At 52.1% G+C, this 24,387-nt stretch overlaps 1 protein-coding gene across 1 annotated transcript; it reads right to left on the reverse strand.

Moving 5' to 3' along the window:
* Positions 1 to 1,648: 1,648 nt before the first annotated feature.
* LOC101529122 (vomeromodulin-like) lies at positions 1,649 to 12,732 on the reverse strand. The gene is made up of 14 exons (XM_058679341.1): positions 12,330 to 12,732; positions 10,088 to 10,559; positions 9,728 to 9,829; positions 9,275 to 9,430; positions 8,395 to 8,479; positions 8,028 to 8,085; positions 7,321 to 7,391; positions 6,184 to 6,330; positions 5,441 to 5,563; positions 5,205 to 5,272; positions 4,889 to 4,919; positions 3,983 to 4,043; positions 3,253 to 3,332; positions 1,649 to 1,973 (listed from the first exon to the last, which is right to left on the reverse strand). The coding sequence occupies exons 1-14, from the start codon at positions 12,724 to 12,726 to the stop codon at positions 1,950 to 1,952; spliced, it is 1,875 nt and encodes a 624-aa protein (XP_058535324.1). The 5' UTR covers positions 12,727 to 12,732; the 3' UTR covers positions 1,649 to 1,949.
* Positions 12,733 to 24,387: the final 11,655 nt, after the last annotated feature.

The raw sequence follows: 24,387 nt of genomic DNA on the forward strand, positions 1-24,387 counted from the left end.
GGAGACCCGGAAGAAGCTCTTGGCTCCTGGTCTTGGGTCAGCTCAGGCCCAGCCATTGCGGCTACTTGGGGAGTGAATCATCGGACGAAAGATCTTCCTCTCTGTCTCTCCTTCTCTCTGTAAATCTGACTTTTCAATAATAAAAATAAATGAATCTTAAAAAAATTTTACTTAAAAGATTATGGATGGAGAGAGAGAGAGATCTTCCATCTGCTTATTCACTCCCCAAATGGCCACAACCACCTGTGCTGGGCCAGGCCGAAGCCCGGAGTTAGGAGCATCTTCTAGGCCTCCCATGTGGGTACAGGGCCCCGAAGACTTGAGTCATCTTCTGCTTTCCCTATAGTAACAGGGAGCTGGATAGGAAGTGGAACAGCCAGGATTCAAACAGTCCCCCGTATGGGATGCCAGCACTGTAGGTGACGGCTTAATGTGCTACTGCACAGGCCAGCCCCACTGGCTTTCATTTTACGGTGCACTGCTCCCTGCTGTAAGGCTAGCTCAGTCTTTGGCCCTCTTCTTGTCTGGTCTGTGTGTCCAGAATTTGAGCTGTTTTGGTCACAGGGGAGGTATGTTACTGAGACACTGGCCGCAGGCATGGGGAGAGACAGCAGTTGTATTCCCAGCATTCCTCTTGTCTTTTCTGGGTTCTCTGATTTGCTGGTCTGCAGTGACTGACTGCCCTTGCTGCTCATAGCTGCACAGTTGAACCTGTAGTGTCTGGTGTGGGACCTGGATCATTTGTTGCCTGGTTCGTGATATTACAAATGTGCTTTACCTGCTGTGTTCCATCCAGCTTCTGTGCCTCTCATTGCTGAACATGGCAAGTTGGATTCTAGACCCTGTGTGCTTTGCACATAGGGGCTGGCCTTGTGGTATGGAGGGTTAAGCCATTGCTTGCAGTGCCAGCCTCCCAAACTGGATCAGCAGTTGCAGTCCTGGTTGCTCTGCCTTCAGTTCAGCTCCCTGCTAATGTACCTGGGAAAGCAGCAGCAGGAGGTCCAAGTCCTAGGGTCCCTGCCACCAACACGGGAGACTTGAGTGGAGTTCTTGCTCCTGGCTTCAGCCTGGCCCAGTCCTGGCTGTTGTGGCCATTTGTGGGGGTGAACCAATGGGTGGAAGATCTCCTCTCTCTTACAATCTCTCTCCCTTTTGAAGAAGTAAATCATCATTTAGAGTTGAAACAGTAAGAGGAGAAACACATTGCTGTGATGACCCCACTGCCTGGCACACTAGGTAAGTCCATAGTGGGCCCGTAGTGAGTGCTGTTGCCTCATCATTCACATTGTGGATTTTTTTTTAAGATTTATTTATTTTTTTATTACAAAGTCAGATATACAGACAGGAGGAGAGACAGAGAGGAAGATCTCTGTCCGATGATTCACTCCCCAAGTGATTGCAACGGCCAGTACTGCGCTGATCCGAAGCCAGGAACCTGGAACCTCTTCTGGGTCTCCCACTTGGGTACAGGGTCCCAATGCTTTGGGCCGTCCTCGACTGCTTTCCCAGGCCACAGACAAGGAGCTGGATGGGAAGTGGAGCTGCCGGGATTAGAACCGGCGCCCATATGGGATCCCAGCGAGTTCAAGGCGAGGACTTTAGCCACTAGGCCATGGCGCCGGGCACCATGTTGTGGATTTTTATATCCAAAACAAGGAATTCTATGACTAGGCATAAGTACTTGAAGAAACTTCTATTTATGGGAACTGAAGACAAGTGAGACAAGTTTTGCATGAAGAAGATTCATTTATTAAAGAACTGATTACAGAAATGCCAACATTCTTGATGTTTTGCTTGTCTGGACTTGTTAAACTCACAAAGGATAGTTGACATGCTAAGAATGCTGCCTCTACTTGGTTCCCTAATCATCAGGGTGTCTTGTGTGTAGTATTTCGCAGGGGTTGTTTACTTTCATTCTGGAACATTGCCTAGCTCTCAGTGTGCTGGGTTTAGTTTGCCGCCTGAAGATGGTTCTGCAGGGAGACAGAAGACAGCTAGTTAGGCGCAGTCACAGGTCAGCTGGCTGCAGGCACCGTCTGGGTCAACCAAATGCGCTCCGCCTCACTGGGGTAGTGCTGGCATGGGGCATGGGGCAGGTGAGGCCAGTGGGATCCCCAGAGACTATTTCTGGGTGACTGTTGTTTGAACTGTAGGGGAAGGAGTCAGGCAGCAAAGCCCTTGGTGCCTGGAGCATTCCATGCAGGGCCTTGCTGAACCTTTCCTGGAAAAGCAGAGCGAAATGATAGATTCTTAGGTCATTGTTGACCCTTGAAGCAGGCCACTCACTGCTGCTGGCCTGGGTGCCAGCTTCTTTCATTATTATTGTGATTGCTGGAAGTGGCTTTGGCTGGACTTGCTGTCATTTGTAACTGCCATGCAGCTGACATTCTATCTGTTGTAACCCCTTGGTTCAAGGCTGACTTGGGGGAGTTAGGCGTTACATAGTGGGCTCTGGGCTGCTGAGTGCTGTGGAGTGCAGGAGCTGGAGGATGTTAGCACACTGCACCCTGCACTCATAGAGTGGCCATGAAACACATGGAAGCCTGGAGGTCATGTAAAGCAAGAAGGTGCACCCTGTGAAGTTCAAGCCCGATGAAAGAAATTGGCAACTCCTTGAGCAGATTACATGGTCACTGAGTGGAGCTCTCTAGAACTTCCTGGGTCTCTTGTGGTGGCTGGAATGCTCTTCAGTATGCCATGTGGTTCCCTCTCACAACCTAGCTAACTACCCCTCCACCTCACAATGCGTTCTTAGCTTCCCTAGCTTCATCCACACCCACTGCTTTCACTTGTGACAAAATCGAATAAAAATTCCCATTGTTTTAGCTGTTTTCTAGGAAGCACACCACCCTTCAAATATTCTCTGGGTTCAGGGTTAGAGACACAGGCAGAAAAGCCATCTGAGTAGGGATGGGGAATCCCCAGCAAGGTGGGGAGGTGGCGGGGATGGGCGGACCCAGTGATTTCTCTAAAGATCCCTGCTGTGTGTTCAGGTAAGTGTGAGAATCCTTCCAGGGACAATGTGACAGCTCATTGGTCGTCTGTGATCTCATTGTTTCAGGCTGAGTTTTCTGGTGATTAGGAGGGACAGGACAATGGGTCTGCCTGGGCTGGGGTGGGGAGATCGAGCATGGAGCTTATCAGGCATTCAGAGCAGACTGTGATGTTCCCCTCCCCCCTGCCCCATTCAGTCTTCCAAAGATCCAAGTCCAGGGCTTTGGTGCAGGAGGAGATCATTGTGTCCTCTCTTACCATTTTAGTCACGTTAACCTTGGCGTTGTTTAGAGGGTTGGAGGTTGCTCCTACTGGTACATTCCAGTTTTTCAAAGATTCTGAAATAAAGAAGGGACCATCTGAAGCCAGGAGTTGAGGGAGACAGTAAGTGGATTGGTTGTGTAGCCAGTCCACTGGAGGGAAGCAGTGCACGGTTTTACGAGAAATCTGTCTATTGCCCATTCCATGAGACCTGTGTGTCCCACGCCTGGGGGTGTTAAGGAAGACAGGGTTTTGGAACCAGGAGACACTTGGCTAGAATTCTAGGCTAAGTGAGAGGTTGGCTGGCTGTACTCCCCTCCCTAGGCCCCCCATACGAGGCAGTCGTTGTGAACCCCGTTGGATGGCAGGTGACTGTTGTCCTTGTTGATCACGAGTTATGACCTCAGCACCTGAGTTTCTGAGACCACCCCCTACTGTTTGGGTGACTGGGTCTGTTTCCTGCAGGTGGCATGACCTGGATGACGAAGTGGTGTTGGCTTTCTTTAGGAGCTTAGAAGAGGCATTCTGATTTGGTTTTCATTTCATTTCTTTTAGAAATGCCCTTGTCTAAAAGACAGGTGCCTGTGACCTGGCTGGTAATGAGTGGTTTTGTGCATAGTACTGTTGAGGCCTCTGCAGGGTGGCCCACTCCCTAGTGCCTGCCCACCCACCTCCCCCCACCGTGACACTGACTCCTGAAGGGGTTCAGGTGATTGCTTGCACATACCAACAAGGACAGACCAGAACTTCTTCTCAAGTCCGGTCATTACTTCTTGCACCTCGTCCTTCTGTAAGAGATGGGAAAGGCCTTTTCAGCCATGCCTTCCGGTAGCCACTGCACCAAGTGGCACAGCTAGGGAATGCATCCCTTGAGCCTCCTACCCCTAGGAGGTTTCTATAACAAAGTCTATGGCTGGACAAGGCCAGTAGGGAAGTGGGCCTCATCCATTTCCTGTGTCCCTGTATCTATGGGGCCTTTGCCAAGACTTCCAAGTGGCTCCTTGAACAGAAGTTCACTGGGTTCCTGTTATGTGTGACACTGCAGTAGGGGCAGTGGCACAACCCGCTGGCCTTGTGGCCAGATGCGGCTGCTCCCTGTGGTGGATTTGTGGCCTTCCCTATAGGTGTTCTCTTCCATCCTCTCCTGCATGCTACAAAATATTCCAAGGAATTGCCAAAGGGCCCTGCCCTTGCCTCTCCTCCTCCAGGGCTCTCTGCTCAGCCACATGCTTGTCACATAGAACATGCTTGCTCCATGGAAACCAGGCTGCCAACCACTATTAGAATTGCTGCGGCCACAGGGAGTAGCTGTTTCTGAAAAGTTCCCGGGAGTGGAGTCACTTTAGATTCTAGGTCACCTGGTCACTTTTCCAGAGCATTCCCAGGCCTGCTGGAGTCTGGCTCTCTAGACACCACCAAGCACAAATGCCAGGCCCTGCTCAGGTCACTGAATGTGTAACTGCCGTGAGCTTGGGCAGTTCCCCAAGAGAGCAGCGGGCTTTGGGACTGCAGTCCTGTTCCTCACTGTGCCTTGTTTGTGGCCTGCACACCCTTCTTTCTGGAGTCCCTGTGTCACCAAGCACCTGGCATTAACAGCATTCCTCACCTATCAAAGATAAGCAAACCAGCTTACCATCTCAGGTGGTGTCACGCTGTGATCAGATCTGTCCAGAAAGAGAAAATAAAAACAGCTCTCAGGTTCACAGAAAAAGACATTCTCCATCAGAGAGCTGCAATCTTAGCTCGGCGTCTTCTTATGTCAGTCAAATGGTTATAGTTGGACACAGCCAGGGCAAATCTAAGGGAGTGTGAGCATTTGAGTCTCTGAAACTCACATTCTCCCAGCACCTCCCAGGAGCTGGATGCGGTACCAAGCTCATGTACTCAGTATTGGCGTCCCACTGTCCCTCACAGTGGCAGCAGTGTCACTGCACAGTCACACACAGTACCTCACAAGTTTAAGCTCTGTTGTCAGCTTGTCTTTTGAAATCTTGCTGTCATACCAGATGACTAAGACCTGAGGGAACACAGAAGGAGTGTGGATGATACACAGTGTCTTGACTTGCTGATCAGCTGCATGTCACATCATGACACAGCTCATGGTCGAATTCTCCCATGCTGGGGACCAAGCAGCACCTGCCCGGCCTTGCCCTCCCAGGCCGACTTGCCTGCTCTCAGCACTCACCGATTCCCCGCTGGCGAAGCTCTCGCCGTCCTTCTTTATACTGCTCCGGTAGGTGACCTGGACCGTGTCATTATTTTTGTATGTGTGGCTCATTTTGGTGATGCTCGCCTGCAGGTTGTTGGCCTGTTGTGTTGACAAAAGGCTGGGGTTCATGTTGGATAGCAAGTGGGACTGCAGATGGGCGTGGTGCCCATCTTTCAGTGTTTATCGGTCCTCAAGTCTGAGCTGGGCACAGAGCTGGTCCTGCTTAAAGCCTGTGTGCTCTGTTCAGGGATTTAGGGCCAGCGTGTGCAGGGACCAGCATACAGAAAGCCATGTTTATTCATGTCACTTCCTGCTACAAGGTTTAGGCATCCGAGGGGAGCCTTGGTGCCAATAACTATACTGCCTGCTCTGGCTGAGGCCATTGGTACATTCGTTTCCTTATTCAGGCTGTCTGCAAATTGGGGGCAAGAACACTACCATCCTTGTGGCATCATTTGATTGTGTGAAGATGCCTGGCTGTGAATCTGGCAGATGAATGACACTCAGGCCACCTCTGATATCCCGTGGCCCTGTGTCTTTTGTGATGTTAAGTCCCCCCCCCCCCCCTTACTACCACTCAGAGACCTGTGTTGCCAAGCATCTGTTGGTTTATTTCTGGAAGGCATCCAGAGTCCACTGGCATGTCTATGTCAGGTGTGCAGAGGTCAGTGGTGTGGAAGCCCACAGAGGGCAGTGCAGGCCCTGTGGACCACACTTACCTGGAAGGTGCTCTGCTTGCTGAGATGGGTCTCAATTGTATCGAGCAGTGTGTGGGACAGGGTCAGGGAAATGTTGGCGTTCTTGGGATGGGGCGGGAGGAGTCTTCCAGGAACGGGGCCCACATTCTTACCAAAGAGGGACTCCGCCTGGGGAGAGAGAAATCAGCAGAACCCAGTTATCATGGGAGACTGACACCAGCTTCCTGGCCTTGGAGGTTGAACCGAGAAGTTGCAGGGTGAGGTAAGTAAGTGCTGTCCTGGGATGGGTGTGAATGTCCCTAGCAGGTGACCTTCCAGCTTCCATGCTGAGTGACCATGGGTAGTGGTGGTATTGAGGGCCTGGTGAGCAGGAGTATGTGTGGAGGAGCTGCAGCCATGTGTAGGTTCTGTGTAGTGTGGCTCAGGGTGCCAGACTGTTCATTTTCCCTGGGAAGCCCCAGTCCTGGCTGTCCGGGTGACTCTTTCACTCTGCATGGCTCATGGTCTTTCCCGCTGCTCCAGCCCTGAAGGCCCCTGCTCCATTCGAATTCTCCCGTGCCAAAGCACAGCTTGTCAGGAGGTCACCTGTTGGGTACTCAGCCTTCCCTCCACTCACGAAGTCCTTCTGTTTCACACTTGTTCCCCTCTCTGTTAGTGATACACAAGCCCCACGTGACAGGAGAGTTGGAAGACGTAGAGATGCAAGAGAACCCAGGCCACAGCAACCTCTGTCTTTGTGCATGTTTCCATGTCTCATCTAGGTACACTTGGGCAATCTCACCCTTGCCTGTGTGTGCGTCTCCTATAGCACTATAGGCTGCAAACGAGGGGTCGTTCTTGAACTTGGCTTTGTTATTTCCTGATTGCATGTTTATGCATTTTCCTGCAGCATCTATACCCTTGCTGGGCAGACACTGGTGGCTGTGATGCAGTGGTCACCGCAGGAGTGCCTCTGAGGGCATCGTACGCTGTATGGAAGTGGAGCAGAACACGCAGCTGACCCCAGGAGATGCTGGGAGTGTGAGGGAAGCCCTTAGGATAAGCTGCAGAGGTCCCAGAGGGTGGGCAGCTGGACTGTGTGGCCATTCAAATCATGCCATTTCAGGGATGCCGGCAGCCCCTGGCTTGGAAGCCATGTCCAGGGACAAGAACACTTACACAGTAGAAGATCGAGAGACCTTCGGGGGAGAAGCGGGTCACCTTCACATGGTACTGGAACAGGCCAGTAGCTGCAGGGGTAGGGAGAGGAGAGAGATGGAGACAATGCAGTGAGGTGCTGCTGGCTGCTGTGCCTGGTGCAACCCCATGCTATCCTGCCCCCTGGGTCAACCGCATCTCCACATCCCATGCAAAAAGCAGGTGCCCTCAACTGCCTTTGCAAACCTCTGGAAGGAGGACTCTGGCCCTTCCTGGGACGCAGAGGGCTTACAAGGTTCATCCTCTGCCCGGAGGCTTGGAGGTGTCCCTGTCCCCTGCTGCAGCTGTCTTGGTGGCTACCAATCACTTGCTTGGTGCCTGCCTGGAGACAGGGAGGGACTGCCTGATTGCAGACTGCCCGGGGCGAGAGAGCTTGCAGTGGTCCCTCACTCAGGCTTCATGGTGGGGTGCACGTGCTTTGCAACCCTATAGGATTGGGCAGCTCCATGGAGACTGCTGAGAGCTCCCTGTGCTGTTCACCTCCTGTGAGCCGTGGAAGCGGCCTGAAGAAGATGGTGAGGGGCAGCATTGTCCACCCCGAGGATGCCTGAGGAAGGCTGCAGGGGCTATGAGGAGTCAAGCTGTGGTTTGTCACCCATGGGGCTCCCTTAAGGGGTCTGGGCTCTCGGTCTGTGGTGCAGGCAGCCCTGGGGTTGGTTGGTACTCACAGTTTTTGCAGTCGTTGAAACCACTGAGCACGATGTCGCAGGATTCCGATTCTTCCGCCTGGGTAGTTGCCACCGCTCAGCTTGGCTGAGCACACCCCCTCCCCGTCCCCCCTCCCCCCCCCCCCCGTGTCCCCGTCCGTCCTCCCATTTCCCTTTCCCACTCTCTTTCATCTTGCTCTTTGGATGCTATCCCTCCCTCAGCCTGAGGCACTGTCTGACCTTTTGGGGGTTCTCCTGGGGGTCAGAGGGCAGCAGGTCTCTGGGATTAGGACTGCTACTAGCACAGGGCCTTGCTGGGAAGGCATCCCTCTCCCTTCCCTCCCACTGCCAGTGACTCCCTCCCTCGCCCTGCTTTCCTGGGACTCACATTCTTGTTCAGTTCCACTGACAGTAGTTTAGCAACTATGCTGTCCAGAGGCAGGGGCAAAGACACAGGCAAGACATCAGTGACCCTGAGAAAAACAAGGGCAAAGAGTGCTTGACTCTTGTGTTTCTAGACTTACCCGCCGTGGAAGAAGCAGCCACTCCTTGGAGGAGGATGGCAGATCACCTGGAGACACGTTCACAGACATGGGATGTTTGGGACTGTAATGCCACCCCGAGAGTCCATGTTTCGGAGGCTTGTGCAGTCAAATTGGCCAGTGACCTTCATCACTGTAGGTGGATACAGACACTAAGACCCGAGTCCAGGACCAGGTACATTATGGTGCCACTTGGTAAGGGCGTACCCAGGGAATGACCACACACAAGGCTGGCTGCATGGCTGAACCGTGTTCTGACTATCTCTACGCCAACCAGAATGCAGAAAGGCTGGTGGGAGTTCCCCTCACTCCTGTGTGAGCACACAAATACACATTTACACAGGTGCACACAAAGCATTCCTGGCAACAAACAGGAGGCCTGAGGCATGGTTCACATCCAGTGAGAATCAGTGGCCAGTGGGCTAGCGAGGCTGTGAGGGCCTTTGTGGGCGCCTGGCCAGCCATGCAGGTGAATGTGCTCTTTATACAGAAAAACAGGATGGATAACCATGGTGCAGCAGGCAGGCAAAGCCCAGGGTGCGAGAGAGATGGCTGCCCCTAGCCAGTGCTCCTCTCTGGGCCAAGACTCCACCTTCAGCCCTGGGTGCTGCGTGCTGCTGGATCATAGCCTTTGCATCGGGCAGTTGTACCTGGGGCTGGCCCAGGCTGGAGAAACAAGTGTTCCAACACAGGATGGTTAAAGAGGAGCTAAGTGGTCTCACGTACGTTTCCACAACTTGAACGGTCACTTTGTTGACCTGGATGTTTTGGCTCTGGACCTGGAGATTGACACACTGGGTGTCGTTGGTGGAAATGCCAATAGTCAGGGTCACGTCCGAGTACACATGGAATCCCAGCAGGCTGATGACGGGTCCAGCAAGGCTGTGGAGAGCAGGACACAGGTAGGGGAAAACAGGGTGATTCCAGAACAGTGCTGAGAATCACTGCCTTGTGTGCACTTGGGCCAACTTTCTATGAACATCTCTGCCAATGCTATTGGGGGTGGGGCCCCACAGGCCCTTCTCCCTGGCTCCTTGCTTTGAGTGCTGGCCACTTTGTCCTTCTTCTCCTGTCATGTCTGCAGGTCTGGCTGTGGACTGCAAAGCTCCCAGTGCCGGTCCAGGTGACCCAGGGTGACCCAGAGGGTAGGGGGTGGATCTGCTGTGGAAAGAGGCTTACCCTTTCCCGCCTATGACTGCGGTTGTTGAGGCAAGGACGTGGATCCCATCCTTAGCTGTGGTGGAGTTTATGCTATCCACTGTCACTTCCTGAACCTGCAGTCTGCAGAGGAACAGTGTCAGGCATCCATCCTGCTCCAAGCATTCTGCCTGGACTGCAGGACAAGGACACACTGCTTGCAGAAACTCCAGGAACCTGGATCCCCACCCCCCCAACCCCATTTCCTTTTGCCAGGGCCTGGAGTCAGCTGGAGTGGGTAGATGGTTGCATGGAAAGGACTTGCCCCTCTTGCTGGGCTGCTGGCAGTTGAATTGGAGTGTTTCTGATCCACAGGTGCCTTAGGGTGAGGGGACCACCTACCCCAACAGGAGCTCATCTAGGTCCAGGCCTCCCAGCATGCCTGTGAGGGCGTCACTGACGTCTGGTGGCAGGGCTTTGTTCATCACATTCTTGGCGGACTCCTTGAGGTCTGTGGCTTTGCCGACCACGTCGTCCAGTGGCTGCTGGAGACTGGAGAGCCCAGTGCCTTCCAGAAGGCCTTTGACGGTGCCCTTGCCTTTACCGCCACTGCCCAGCAGGCCGCCCAGCCCTTCATTTTCCAGTGGCAGCAGCCCGCCCAGCAGGTCTGAGCCCTTCGAGTTGCCACTGCTTCCCTGGCCTAGGATGTCGCCAAGGCCGCCACCTTCCATGTTGAGGATTGAACCGAGGTCTAACGCAGAGAGCAGGTCCGTGTTGCTCACCGTGGCTAGCACTGAGCCGAGCACACCGGCCAGGTTGACCTCTTCACATTTGAACAGCTTCTCAATCTCTGCGGGCAGGGAGCTGTTGAGATCTGAAAAGGATGGGCAGAAAGCTTCCTGCTGTGTGCCACTGGGGCACTGCTGCCTGCTGGGGAGCCCAGGCCTGGGGTGCAGGGGGTCCAAGCAGACTTCAGGTAGTGCCTCCCAGAAATGCCCATCCCTGCTGCTGTCCACCCGGAAGACATCTTCCCAGGAGAGTGAGAGGCTGGTGTTAATAACTCACGCTAGTGCCAAGTGCCTCCCATCGAAAGCTGTTCAAGCATGGAGTAAAGGTGTCTTGTTTGCTTTGTGAAACCAGCTGGGCAGGGCACAGCACTGGCTCTATCCCTCAAAGGCCCAGTGGCCTGTGTCGGAGTTTTTCCCCCATCCTGGGGCCCTCAGTCTCTGCACTTGTCCCATGAGTGCTTGTTGGAGCATGGTTTATGGGGTGCTCAGAGGAGAACGAATGGAATACTGTGGATTGTAGATGTCAAGTAAAGCAGGAGGTGGTAGAGGAGCTGACAGTGGGTACAGTGGTCCCTGGGTGTGATTCTGCCCGAGCCGCTCCCCTAACCTCACCCTGGGCTTCATTTTTTCCTTGTGGGTCACGGTGTGGGTGGGTGCCGCCTCCTAGACAAGCTGCCTCTTGGAGGAAAAGCCTCCATGAGCCATGTCTGTCCCACAGCACTGTTCTAAGCAGGCCGGAGCTGCTGGTCACTGTACAGCTCTCTTTGTCTTTGAAGGATTTGGAACAAGGAAGGATGGTGGGAAGAATGAGTGCCTGCTATCTCGGGCCCACAGCCCTGTCTGTGAGCCTGACCTGGGACCCAGGAAGGCAGACGAGCTGCAGCAGCAGCTGGGGGAGCTGGCATGGCTGTCCTGCTGGCCTTTGCTTGCCAGGGGCCCCTCCTCTCTTTTGGTTCTGTAAATGTGAGTCATTTCTTTGCCAGAGAGACTCTCCTCTCGGCCTCTGCGGTACTTTTTGAGGCACCAGGATCCCCCATCTCTTGGGGGAAGTTGAGACTCAGGGAGAGGGTGAAGCAGGACTTGGCAGAGCAAGGGGTATGGCAATTGGGCTTGCATTTGCCTTGTCCTGGCTCCTGGTCAAGCGGGGTGAGGATCTGAACTCCCATGGGTGCCCGTGCGAGTGCTGAGGCTCACGGTAAGAAGCAGGACGCGTTCTAGGCCCAGCCTCCAGTCTGAAGGTGAGTCAGGTGACTTGACAGTTTCTGAGAGCTTCCTGCTCTGGGCTTAGCTTAGTCCAGTCCTAGCCTATGTGAGGGTCTTGGCACAGATCAGAAAGCTGTGCCCTAGGGCTGGGGAGGCAGTGCTGTTCCTGAATAGCTGTGTGTGTGTGTGTGTGTGGTAAGTTCCCAAGGGAACTGCAGTGCCACTTCACATATGGGAATCCACTTGTTCCAGAGGTGAAGCTAAGCTTAGAAATGAAAATGTGTGGGGCTGGCGTTGCAGTGCAGTGCGTTAAGCTTCTTTCTGCAATGCCAGCATCCTAGCAGTCCTGTCTGCTCCACTTGCAAACCATCTGGCTTGGGAAAATAACAGGGGCTGGCCCATGTTCTTGTGCTCTGTATCCACATGGGAGACCCAGATGGAGTTCCAGGCACCTGGCTTGGGTCTGACCCAATCCTGGCTGTTGTGGCCATTTGAAGAGTGAATTAGCAAAAGGAAGATCTCTCCCTCTCCCTCTCCCTCTCCGTGTCATGTTACAAACAAATATATCTTAAAAACAAACAAGCAAGCAAGCAGAGAGGCTGTGTGTGGGCGTGGACAGCCCAAATGAGCGCAGGGAAGCGGCTGTTACTTACAGTCATTGAGTTTGCTCTCAGATAGGAAGTACTCGGCCACGGGTGGGCACCTGCCTCCTATGGTGCCATCTGGACTCTTTATGGAGGGAGAGCCTTTTTTGGTTGAGAAGCGTTTTCTGAATTTTGGTTTGGGTGTCACGACTTCTAGGGCTGTGTTTGGTGCAGGCAAGAGGGGTAAGGCTTGCAGGGTGTTTAGCATGGTGGTTGCTTCCAGCTGGTCCGGTGTCCCTACCTGGAAGCTCAGCATGAGTAGCAGGGCCCACAGCATCGACATCCTGGCGACTGACACCTGCAAAGGAGGCCTCATCAGACACCCTGTGTTCAACATGGTCCCAGGGCTGCCATGTGTGACTGTACAGGACAGCATCCTGGCCAGGATAGGAGGGTGCCGTTCCATGCATCCACAACATCTGCCAGTCAGCATTCCGCCTGAGGATCCCTGTCTACCTCCTGTACAACCAACCCTCCGTGGATGTGCCATAAAGACCTGTCACAGTGTGGGCACCCTGGCCTCCCCCGCCCAGTGCCTGTCCCTCTCAGACCACACTCCTGCCTGCCGTCTTCCTCAGTCCAAGCCTTGTGGGGCCATTCTAGTCACCTGCCTGGGAACTGGAGTGCTTTGAACTATACAGCTATGGCCTTGGGTCCACTACGCAGCTGTGGCCTCAGGTCTACCTCCTAGCACTGGGCTGCATCCCTAGACATCTGCCTGTCAAGGGCTTGATTGCAGCATCTCCTGGGACTGTTTCTGCAGAGCCAGGCTCCCTGCCACATTGTCACCCTCACGCCCAGGTGGGGGGCTTAGCCAGGAGGCATCCCCAGGTGACCTTTGGAGGTTATGTCTGTGCTACCATGACCCCCCAAAGGTGTTTACCCTCCCGTAGCTGGATGCCCCAGAGGCGATGAGCGCTTCAGCTTGTCCTGTGATTCTTACTTCCTCCTCCCCCTTTGCCTCTTGACCCAATCAGGGTCTGTGGCATCCATCGGCTTGTGGGTCTTGGTTCTCATGCACACACGCATTCACAGGACCAATTCCCTAAGAGAAGGCGAATGTGGCACAAATTGCTGGGCGGTGCCTGCTCTGCAGTCAGTGTTGCCGCTTCACCTTGAGTTTAATTGGTTTTCTCGTTTTACCCTTGTCTGTGAGACTTTGGAGCTACACCTCTCTAAGAGAGAAAATTTCCGGGAGAATCCCATCATCAATAATCCTGTCCCATAGTAAGGCCTCCTGGGACAGACAGTTGCTAGCCTGCCCTATGACAAGGGCTAGTGTGGTTTGAAATGCATAAACCACAGTGGCAAGTCCCTATGGAGACTGTTCCCTTCCTGTCCCCGGCTCAGTTTCCACCTTCGTGCGTTCAACAGCAGCAGGTTCCTACCTTGTTCAGCGTGGACAGGCTGGGGGGGCTTTCGGAAGCTGCCTCTCCTCTGCCTCCGGCCTTGGAGCTGCTGCTGCTGAAGCTGTGCCTCATTTTTATAGACCCAGGTCTTGCGGAAAAGTCGTCAGATGTGCCGATAAGGGTAACATGACCCAGGCTGCCATCCAAGATCAGCACCTGCCCTTGTGATGGTGACATTTCCCTGTGTCCTCCTGGATGGAACTCAGAATGCTTGGAGCTTCTCAGGGGCAGGTGGGAGGGCTCTGTTCCTCCCTCATTGTCACCTTCATGGGCTGGGAGCCATGAAGGTGCTGGTTGCTGGCGGAATGACAGTGGAGGGGTCTTGAGGCCAGCAGGTGTGCTCCTGCAAAGGCCTGTATGGGGCACATGTACCGCACTGGGTGCAGATAGAGGGACCTGCTCTAGCCAAGCCCCATCAGCGTGGACATGGCAGTCAGGACGTCCTAGGCTAGGTTGTGGTTGTGCTACTGATTGGCTTTGGGTCTTCAAGCAGTCACTTCACCTCTGAGGTCTACCTGTCCTTATTCATTGGTCTCTCCCATAGATGTGCCAGGCTTGGGGGCCACAGCCATGGGCAGACATCCCCTCTCTGCGATCCTCAGGCTCTGGTTGTGGGGAGCATTCAGGTTTCCTAGGGGAACAGGCATTCATGAAGTCATTCAACACACATCCTGATTTATTTGAAGGACAGGGGTTGGGAGGGGACATTCCATAGCTTTTCGCAGACAAATGAGCAGGGAGCTGGAACAGAAGTGGAGCAATCAGGACACAAACCATCTTGCATTTGGGATGCTGGCGCTTCATGAAGGTAGCGTCTTTACTGCACCACAACATTGGCCCTGTCTGTGAATTTGATCAAGCCCCAACATATGTGAGATTTTTGTGCATTCTTGCAGAGCCAAATGCCTCTACTATTCCCCACATGGGACAGTCCCATTTCACTGTGCCTAACCCTGTCTGCCATGCCAGTGAGCCTCTGCTACAGATTTTTTTAAAAAAGATTTTATTTATTTTTATTGGAAAGGTAGATTTCACAGTGAGAAGAAAAGACAGAGAAAGATCCTTCATCCTCTGTTTCACTTCCCAAATGGCCACAGAGCTGAGCTGATCCAAAGCCAGGAACTTCCTCCAGGTCTCCCATTTGGGTGCAGGATCCCAAGGTTTTGGGTCATCTTTTAGTGCTTTCCCAGGCCACAAGCAGGGACCCGGATGGGAAGTGAAGCAGCCAGGACATGAGCTGCTATCCACGTGGGATGCCATGTTTAGAGATAGAGGATTAGCCACGTGAGTCGCTGCACTGGTCCCTGATGCAGATTCTTGAAGCACTGTGTTGTTTCTTGAGGACTCTGACCGAGCACCTGTGTTCTCCTGCTCACTGCTGTTTCTATAAACACATGCTGGGCCAGGCACTGTTCCCAGATGGCAGTGGACGGTGTACTCAGCATTGCTGGTTCCATCCTGAATGGGGTTAACTGGGGGGCAAAAGGGGAGGAAAATGATATCCCCACTGTCCCAGGAATGCAGAAACCAACACAGATCTGGCTCAGGCAGCTGGGGTGGAAGCTTGTGGAGGGGGGAAGCATCTGGAAGGTTCTCTGGAGAGTCCTTAGGGCAGCCATGGCCTGGCTTTGCCCTGGATTCCCAGCAGATGTGGGCCAGAAAAACCTTGATGTCCTTGTAGATCTCATCATCACCTGGGCTGGGTTGTTAATCACTACGTATTTAATCACTAGGGCTCCTCCCCCTCCCTAGCTTCCAGGAGGATGCTCCAGGTTTGAGAAGGGTTGAGTTCTAGCAGGAAGGTCACAGACCTAGGGGTCTGGAGTTCATCTGGGATTTGAACTCAGGCCCCTGGTCTAGGTCCTGGGGTGGCTGCTTTTCCTTTCTTAGGATGAAGGGTGATGCTGTCTCGGGGTTCTTGGCATCGCTCCCTTTCTCCCTTCCTCCATCCCTTCTTCCTTCCATTAATCCATTCATCTCCCACCCCTTTCTCCATGCCATGATGGTTGGCAGTGGAGACTAGGCAGTGGACAAGAGGTACCATGTCCTCCTGGGTGGAGCTCAGCTCTTGCTAGGGGAGCCTCACAGTGGACACATGTGAGGGAGGAAGAACAAAGGTGATGGAGAGAGGAAGTGGGGTCCTTCTGGACAGGATGTGTGGCCGTGGCCTTAGGATGAATGACAGTGCATGCAGGCAGACTGAGCCCTGGGAAGCCAGCAGTGGGTGGAGGGAGACCGGAACATCCAAACCACCTGGGGTGGGAGGAAAGGAGCTATACTGAAGGTCCAGGAACTCCCCTGGGAGACAGGGAAAGCGGCGAAGGAGGGAGGGGATCCCATTGGTGCCACATATGGGTTGTCCTGCTGTGCATTCAGGAGCTTGCTTCCTGTTACCTAGGCCTGTTCTCAGTGACACTCCATGAAGGCATTTGGATTTGTTGTCAGAGCCCTGGGCAGGATTTTATTTTTTTTTTATTTTTTTTTTTTCAAAGAAGTTTTTGAGGGCTTTGCATGGTAGCCTGGTGGCTGAAGTCCTCACCTTGCACATGCCAGAATCCCATGTGGCCACTGGTTTGTGTCCTGGTGGCCCTGCTTCCCATCCAGCTCCCTGCTTGTGGCTTGGGAAAGCGGTCGAGGACGGCCCAAGGTCTTGGGTTCAAAAGAGACGTTTTAATTTGAAATGTAGAGTTTCTCCCTCTTTCTCTCTGTCTCTGAACACACACACACACGGGAGAGAAAGAAAGAACAATCCTTCACCTGCTGGTTCAGGCCTCAAATAACTGCAATGACTGGCTGGACCAGGCTGAAGCTAGAAGCCAGGAGCTGCACTGGGGTCTCTCTTGTGGGTGCAGGAGCCTGAGCACTTAGGCTATCTTCTGTTACTTTCCCCAGGTGCATCAGCAGCGAGCTGGATAAGAAGCAGAGCAGCTGGAATGCAAAGTGGCACTCCTATGGGATGTTTGTTTTGCAAGCAGCAAATTAGTTTACTGCACCAGGATCTTTTTTTTTTTTTCAAATTTTTTATTTTTTTTTATTTTTTTTTTTTTAATTTTTTTTCTTTTTATTGTATTGTTGTTGACAATCTTTACATAGTTAATTACAGTTAAAGGAAAAAGAAGGAAAAAAAAAAGGTTTAGGGGGATAGGAAAGTGGGTAATGCTATTATGTCCATATTGTTTCCATCACGTATCTGAGGTAAAGGGGGATATTGAGGGAGAAGCCCCACCCGGTTTCCCGCCCATCCTAAGTCCCAGATGTGGGGCATGCTCTGAGATATGTGCTCGAGTGGTGTTAATAGTTCTGCAGTTATGAATCGCTGCCAGTTTCACTCGATGAGGTCGTCCACCAATTGATATGGTCCATCATAAAGTCTCCGTTTGCCCCATAATTTGCTGCCAACATATAGCTGAGATGAATGATTGTCCTGTTCTGTCTTCTGTCTTTTCTTGGTTAGAGTTCTGAGTCCAGCAGTTCGATTGGGGAGATCTCCAAAGATACTTTGCTGCACCAGGATCTTAACCAATAGTCACATAACTGGCTCAGCCCAATTATGTCTTTTCTGAAGTTGCCACTGGGATAACCTAAAAGTGTGCTGGTTGCCTGCAGTGGTTGTCATATACAGAATGCTCATCTTGGGCTGGTTGTCTCTTTCAGTGGAGCCCAGGTGGCAGAGTCTGTTCTTTGGGTCCCAAGCCTTTCTTTTTCCTAAGATTTATTTATTTTTATTGGAAAGTCAGATATACAGAGAAGCAGAGACAGAGAGGAAGATCTTCCATCGGCTGATATACTTCTCAAGTGGCTGCAATGGCTGTAGCTGAGCTGATCCAAAGCCAGGAGCCAGGAGCTTCTTCTGGGTCTCCCATATACATGCAGAGTCCCAAGGCTTTGGGCCATCCTCGACTGTTTTTGCAGGCCACAGGCATGGAGCTGGATGAGAAGCAGGGCCACCAGGATATAAGCCAGTGGCACCCATATGGGATTCTGGCATGTGCAAGGCGAGAACTTCAGTCACCAGGCTACCGTGCTGGGCCTGGGTCCCAAGTCTGCTGCTGGGGAGGCCTGGTCACCTTGTGTCCCCCACCCCAGGATCTGGATCTGTGGTGGCTGTGGTGTTTGATGCAATCATAGCTGGCAAAGCAAGTGTTGGGGTGAGGGGATGATGCTGGCTGAGAGGGTGGTCGTCCACAGCTGTGGGGGTTGAGATTGGGTGCCTGCCTTAGAGCAGCAGGCTCGGTGTGTTTGCTGCTTGTCCTGGGCTACAGGACCATATTCAGCTCCACTGTGGTTCATTCAGCCTTGGACCTCAGCCGCTCTGGCATTTGCCACTGGGGGCCCTGCTGAGGTGTCAGGTGCGTAGGTCCGGGCATCAGGTGACCACTGACCTTCTCTCAGAGATCAGGGTTTGTATACAACGATAAGGAGAAGACAAGATCTAGCTATCACAACTCTTATTGTTCTTGGACGTTCAAGGGAAATTGAATCAGCTTTTTAGGGGAAATTTGTGCCATCTGTTGGTGGGTGGGTCCCTTGATGTTGCTGCCCCTGATGGTTCTCTGGACCCAAAGAATGAACCCTGGGAGGGGTACATCCGGGAGGCGGCCTCTGATGGCCCCTGGGGGCCTCCTCTTTCTTTGTCCTCTGTCTTGGTCCATTCTAGGAGGTGGGGCAGCCATTGAATTCTGCTAATCCAGGGTGGCAAGGGCCTGCCTGTTCCAAAGTCCTCAGTGATCCGACCCACTCTCTCTGACAGGAGTGCCCTTTCAAGGCTGGCCAAGGTCTGCCTGGCATCATAGTTGTCACTGATAAGGCAGCTGCTCATTGCTAATGGCCTGTGTGTGAAGATGCCATCTGTGGCCAGGTGGAGCTGAGTGCATTCTGTTGACAGAGACATCCGGAGCTGGATCTTCCATAGATGTGTCTACATGTGTGTGCGTGTGCACCCACACAGCCACACACACCCTTGTATACTTGTTAGTACTTCACCATCTTAGTTACTTGTCCATGTCTGTCCCATCACTGGAGCTCAGGGATCATGCCTGCCCTTCCTGCCCTGGTTCTCTGGTCTCATGGGTCTCAGATCTTAGACAGTGTCAGTATTTCACGGGGCCTCCCAACAGGGACTCTCTGCCCACGAACTCTTCAAATGGATCCCCCCCAATTTGCTGGTAATGTTCATCTACCAGAGGTATACCTTTCATAAAATTCTTTTTTTATTTTAACCCCAAGGATTTATTTGTTTGCAAGGTTAAGTTACAGACAGAAAGAGACAGATTTCCCATTTGTTGGATCATTTTCCAAATGGTCTCAGTGATCAGAGCTGGACCAGGCCACAGCCAGGAGCCAGGAGCTTCTTTTAGGTCTTCCACATGGGTACAGGGGCTCAAGGAGTTGGGCCATCTTCTGCTGCTTTCCCAGGCCATTAGCAGGGAGCTGGATTGGGAGTGGAGCAGTTGGGACATGCACCAGTGCCCATATGGGATGCTAATGTCATAAATGTCTTCTTAATCTGGGTGTTACAATGCTAGTCCCTCTTCCACGAATTCCTTGATTGGCCTTGATTTATAGGAGACAAAGAACCAGTAGTTTGGGCTGGCATGCAGTCTAGTGGTGAGGCCTATGCCTGTGATTCTGGCATCCCATATGGAGGTCAGGTATCCTGGCTGATTTGCTTCCAATCCAGCTCTTTGCTAATGCCTAGGAAAAGCAACCACAGATTGCTCCAGCACTTAGGTCCCTCCTGCAGCCGTATGAGAGACCCAGATAAAGCTCCTGGCTTCAGCCTGGCCCACCCCTGATCCTTGTGTGGCCACCTGGGGATTGATCCAGCAGATGGAAACTCCTCTGTAACTCTGACTTTCAAGTAAATCTTAAAAGAAAAAAGCACCAATGGTTTAGGAGGAGGCTAAGTTTGTGCCCTCAGGTTTGGTGCCCAACAGACTTGGGTCTGAAGTGGGGGTCAGCTGCCTGCTTGCTGGCTGTGTGGCCTTGGCAGCTTGCCCACATTTTCTGCGCCTTAATTTCCTCATCCATTAAGGAGGATTGATTTTTGTTCCTACCAGGGGATGGCTGTGGGGCTTAGGTGAGGAGTAACACATGAATGCCTGGCTTAAGGATTCTGTAGTTCATGGTGATCACCATCACTGACCAACCACTCTGCCAGCTGGTCCCAGTTGCTTTTTGTTTGTTTTGTGCCATGTCTAGGTTTTGACAGTGATTGATATCTCATTTGTAACAGTCAAATGCAAACTTTGGGGTTCTATTTATTTACAGAGTGAACTGGATCCTCTCTAACACTTCACACTAGAGTGAAGACAGAGGAGAGCAAAATTTTTTGTTTTTGGTGGGATAGCATTTTCTTGTCATATTCTACCAAGCTATGTATATAAGCAAACTTTGTCATAGTGCAGAAGCAGTTCCAAAAGGCCTGGGCACTGGCTCCACACTGTGTTGGCAGCATCTCTGACTTGGTGGTTTCCTCCTGTCCAGGCGCCCTATAGACACCCGAGTTGGGGGCTGGGCCTTCCCTTTCATGCCCAGAGGGACCAGTGGCCTTTGGGTACTTGGCTTTTTGCTGCTTCCCTCTGAGTGCCCCTGCCTCATTTCCACCCACCTTGGGGGATGCGCTTCCTGTGAGCATCCTGTCCTGGGTGCAGCCACTTGGTGCCATCCTGAGTGGCAGGTGTCAACAGCGTGGCATTTGGAGTTCACATAGGGGAGAATTCATGATGCTACAGGTGGAGAGAAGGGATGTGGCACAGAAATGACACTGGAAGTGAAGTCAGACGCCTGTGGCCATAACCGGCAGATCTCCACTGGCAGCAGCTTACCTGTGGGAAGTGAGGAGGGGGAGTGTCTCCGGTGCCTGCAGACACATCCAGGGCCCAGGGCGTGCTGTGCATCCCCTGTGGTCCTGTTTGTCTGGTACCTCCCTGTGTCCCACTTTTCTGAGTCTCAGATTGTCTGTCAGATAGACCGGTGACTCTTTTCCCGCTTCTCTTCCAGGGGGCTTGTGGGCTGGGGACACCAGGGTGATGTGATTGTCCACCTGAAGCAGGCTTTCCCTTCCTCACCCCCCTCTCACCTGTCTCCCTCTCTCTGAAGGCACTTAGCAGCTGTGCAAGCACCCTGCCACCAGCGGTCAGTTTGGGCAGCCCAGAGCAGACACTCGTGCAGTGACACAGCAAGCAGGTGCCAGACTTCCCTCTGGGAAGCCTGAGGCTCCATCACTGCGACTCAGTCTCTTTCTTCTTAAAAGCCTATGATGTAATCGGGGCATGTTGCAGCTCGCGGCTGCCCACTGGACAACACCAGATGTTGGCCCCGGGCTTGCTAACCGTGCATGTTTAGCCCTTGCCCAGCCCTCTGAGCTTTCTCGTTCATCTCTCTCTCCACATGGACTTCCACCCAGGCTCTGAGGGACCTGGGCTGTTCCACCTGAAACACAGCACCATATCCTGCCTGACTCTGCATCCTGAGGATTTTGTGCCATTCATTTTCCCATCTATCCAGGCTGCCCCTGCCGTTCCTCTGTCCCAGACCTTCCAGGTCCTCGCTGGGATTTGCGGCCCTTAGTTTCATGTCACTTCTCTCATGCACTCCCCAAGGACCAAAGCCATATGGCTCTGTCTTGCTTATTTGCTTAGCTAGAGTTTTCTCTCTCTCTCTCTCTCTCTCTCTCTCTCTCTCTTGCTCTCGCTCTCTCTCTCTCTCTCTCTCTGTGTGTTTGAGAGCCTTCTTACCCCCAATGATAAAGGTCAATCAAGTCCGCCATAAAAAGTCCGGAAAAGAGTTTAAGCAGAAAATAAAATTCACCTGTCCTCCTAGCCTGCAAGCTTGTCTGGCCATCACAGAGGACATTTAGAGTGAATTTAAATCTACTTAGGTTTGTTTTTTGGTTCTAGATGCTCTTCATGATTATAATCGCTCTTTATTATGTTGTAAATGAAAAAGCCCTCTATGCTTTAGGGTAGTCTCAAATTCTCTCTGTAAAGCTGATGCTGTGGCAACCCATCTCATCCTTCAACCTTTGCACCTCTAATTGTAGATATTTCCCAGCAGCAGGGGGTTCATTATGCACTTTTGAAGTACTCTGGTTAATTGAAACTGTTCCGTCTACCCATCTATGCACCACACATTCAGGTCCTCCTCTTAAACCACCATTTATCCGTGCATCCATCCATCCACCCGTCCATGTATTCCTGATATTCAATAGGCAGCTACCAGGTCCCCGGAGTACAGCAAGGAAGCACAGTCCCTTCGTATGACCTCTGATCAGAGACAAGCACACAGCCAATGACAGATTGTTCAAACACTGACAAGTGTTTTGAAAAAAATCTGAGGGACTGAGATGGGAATAACTGAGGGCTTCTCAGAGAAGATGATTTCTTTTCTTTTTTGGGGAAAATACATTATGAAGTAACATTTATTAGGAAGTAATGGAAAGTTGGGAATGCAGACATACAAAGCAAACCAACACAGAGTTTTTAAAAACCTTTCATAAGGGCTCGGCAGTGTGGCCTGGTGGCTAAGGTCCTCGCCTTGATCCCACATGGCCGCTGGTTCTAATCCCGGCAGCTCCACTTCCTCTCTGTTTCTCCTCCTCTCAGTATATCTGACTTTGTAATGAACATAAAATAAATCTTTAAAAAAAAAAAAAAACCTTTCATAAAAAACTCATCCACATAAGGTCAAATTACCTTTTCGTTTCTCACTATCATTGAAGTACAATGAATTAAAGTTTTGATATAAAAATAAAGTACTATTTGTGCTGTAATTTATATATAATATAAATATTGCACTTAAAACCATTGTGTGATACCACAGAGGGCAAGACTGACAGCTTTAAAAGTAATTCTTTTTATTAGTGGACACATGATGAAGAAATGTGTTTGTGCAGTGCTGTGTGGTACCTCACGCATTGTACATTGGGCAAGGGTCAGAGCACGGTCACTGGCATGTCCATCACAGTGAGTCCTTATCACTTCTTCCTTTTGGGAATATTCTGATCCTCATAGGTGCCTTTTTATTTTCAATCCACTTTGTTTGAAAGGCAGAGATAAAGACTTTCTACCTGCTAGTTTGTTCCCCAAATGCAACTGTCAGGGTTGGACCAGGGTGAAGCCAGGAGCCAGGAATATCAACCTAGGCTCTCATGAGAGTGGAAGAGGCCTGTGCACTCATCATTTGCTGCTTTCCCAGCTGCATCAGCAGGGAGCTGGATCAAGAGTGGAGCACTGGGATTCAAACCAGCACTCTAATATGGGATACTAGAGTTCTTCAGTGGCAGCTTAACAGGCTGTGCCACAAGGCTGGCTGCTGGGTTTGTGCTTTGGAAGCTCACTCTGGCTACCTTGTGAGTTTGGGTCGGAGACTGGAGCAGAAGCAGAAAGATGTGGAGGTGCTTGCCCGATGTGGTGCTGAGGCCAGCTCAGCAGGTGACGTGGAAAGTCAGACCATGAGAGTTGGCCATGGGATCAGGTGGCAGGGAAAGAGGCCTTCCATACTTTTGACCTGGGCCACTTCCTGTGGGGATGTTCTGGTGGAAGAGTGAGGACCTTCCAAGTTCTTCCACGAGGCCTCTGTCTTCCTAGGAAGAATCCCTTTTATTCTTTAGGTCATTATTACAGCTGTCAAATGCCTGCCAACCCCATGTGTCCTGTGCTCCTTCTGCTTGCTGCTCTGTTTCCAGGGCTCCCAACGGCTCACAGAGGTTCTTTTGTACACTTTACCTTGTGGAAATTGTGGGAAAGGCCTACAGTCCAGAGCCCAGGAGCCAGGGAGTTTGGCAGGTGTTGGGGACAGGGCTGTGTGTTTCCCCTGCTGAGGGAGGCCTGGGTGAAGTTGCAGCTAGAGAGGTGCTGGCCGTCTGTGCGTGGAATGAGAGTGAGGGTGGTCTTTGACATCAGGCCCACCATGTTCATCTTCAGAAGTGACAGCTTCCTTTGGCAGGTGAGGACAATCACACCTGCTGTGTTTGAAGGTGTCTTCAGACACCTGTCAGCTGTCGGAGAGAGGGGTCCCTGCCAAGGCTATGTTGTCATCTCTGTGTTCTGGCAGTCAGGCCCTGGTCATGCTTCCGCCTGTGCTGGGCCATCCTGCCTGGCCACATGGGCTATGGAGGCAGTGGGCGGGGTCTCTCCCTGGACCTCCTTCCCTGCCCTGCCTTGGGCAGTGCTCTGGGGGCCCTGCAAATCACTTGGCAGTCTGTGGGGTGCTGTCTCGCCAACTGCTAACCCAGCCCTCTGCTCTGAGCCCAGTGTCCCTAAAGCATGGCCAGGCTCTTATGGTTCCCTCTTCCTTACTGACCCTCCAACCCCTTCTTTTGCCCTCTGACTCCAGAGACCTGTCAGATATATCCCCCACTGCATTCTATCCCTACCCCATGTTCCCCAGCTGGAACTTGGGAAACCCAAGTCTTCTCTCTGTTTCCAGGAGTTCCATCCAGGCACTGAACGCAGGGCTCAGCACAGTTCCCTGGAAGACCTAGTAGGGTGAGAAATCCCTCACTGAATCTTTATCGCCACCCACTTCCCACTCTGGGGCCCCTTTGCAAAGTCAGAGCCAAGTCTTGCTCAAAGAGAAGATGTCTTTATTGATGGAAGGTGTTTTTATTGAAGATGTCTATTCCCTTCTTCACAAACCTTGGTCTGCCTTGGCTG

Source organism: Ochotona princeps, chromosome 22, assembly GCF_030435755.1.
Source record: "Ochotona princeps isolate mOchPri1 chromosome 22, mOchPri1.hap1, whole genome shotgun sequence".
NCBI classification, from domain to species: domain Eukaryota; kingdom Metazoa; phylum Chordata; class Mammalia; order Lagomorpha; family Ochotonidae; genus Ochotona; species Ochotona princeps.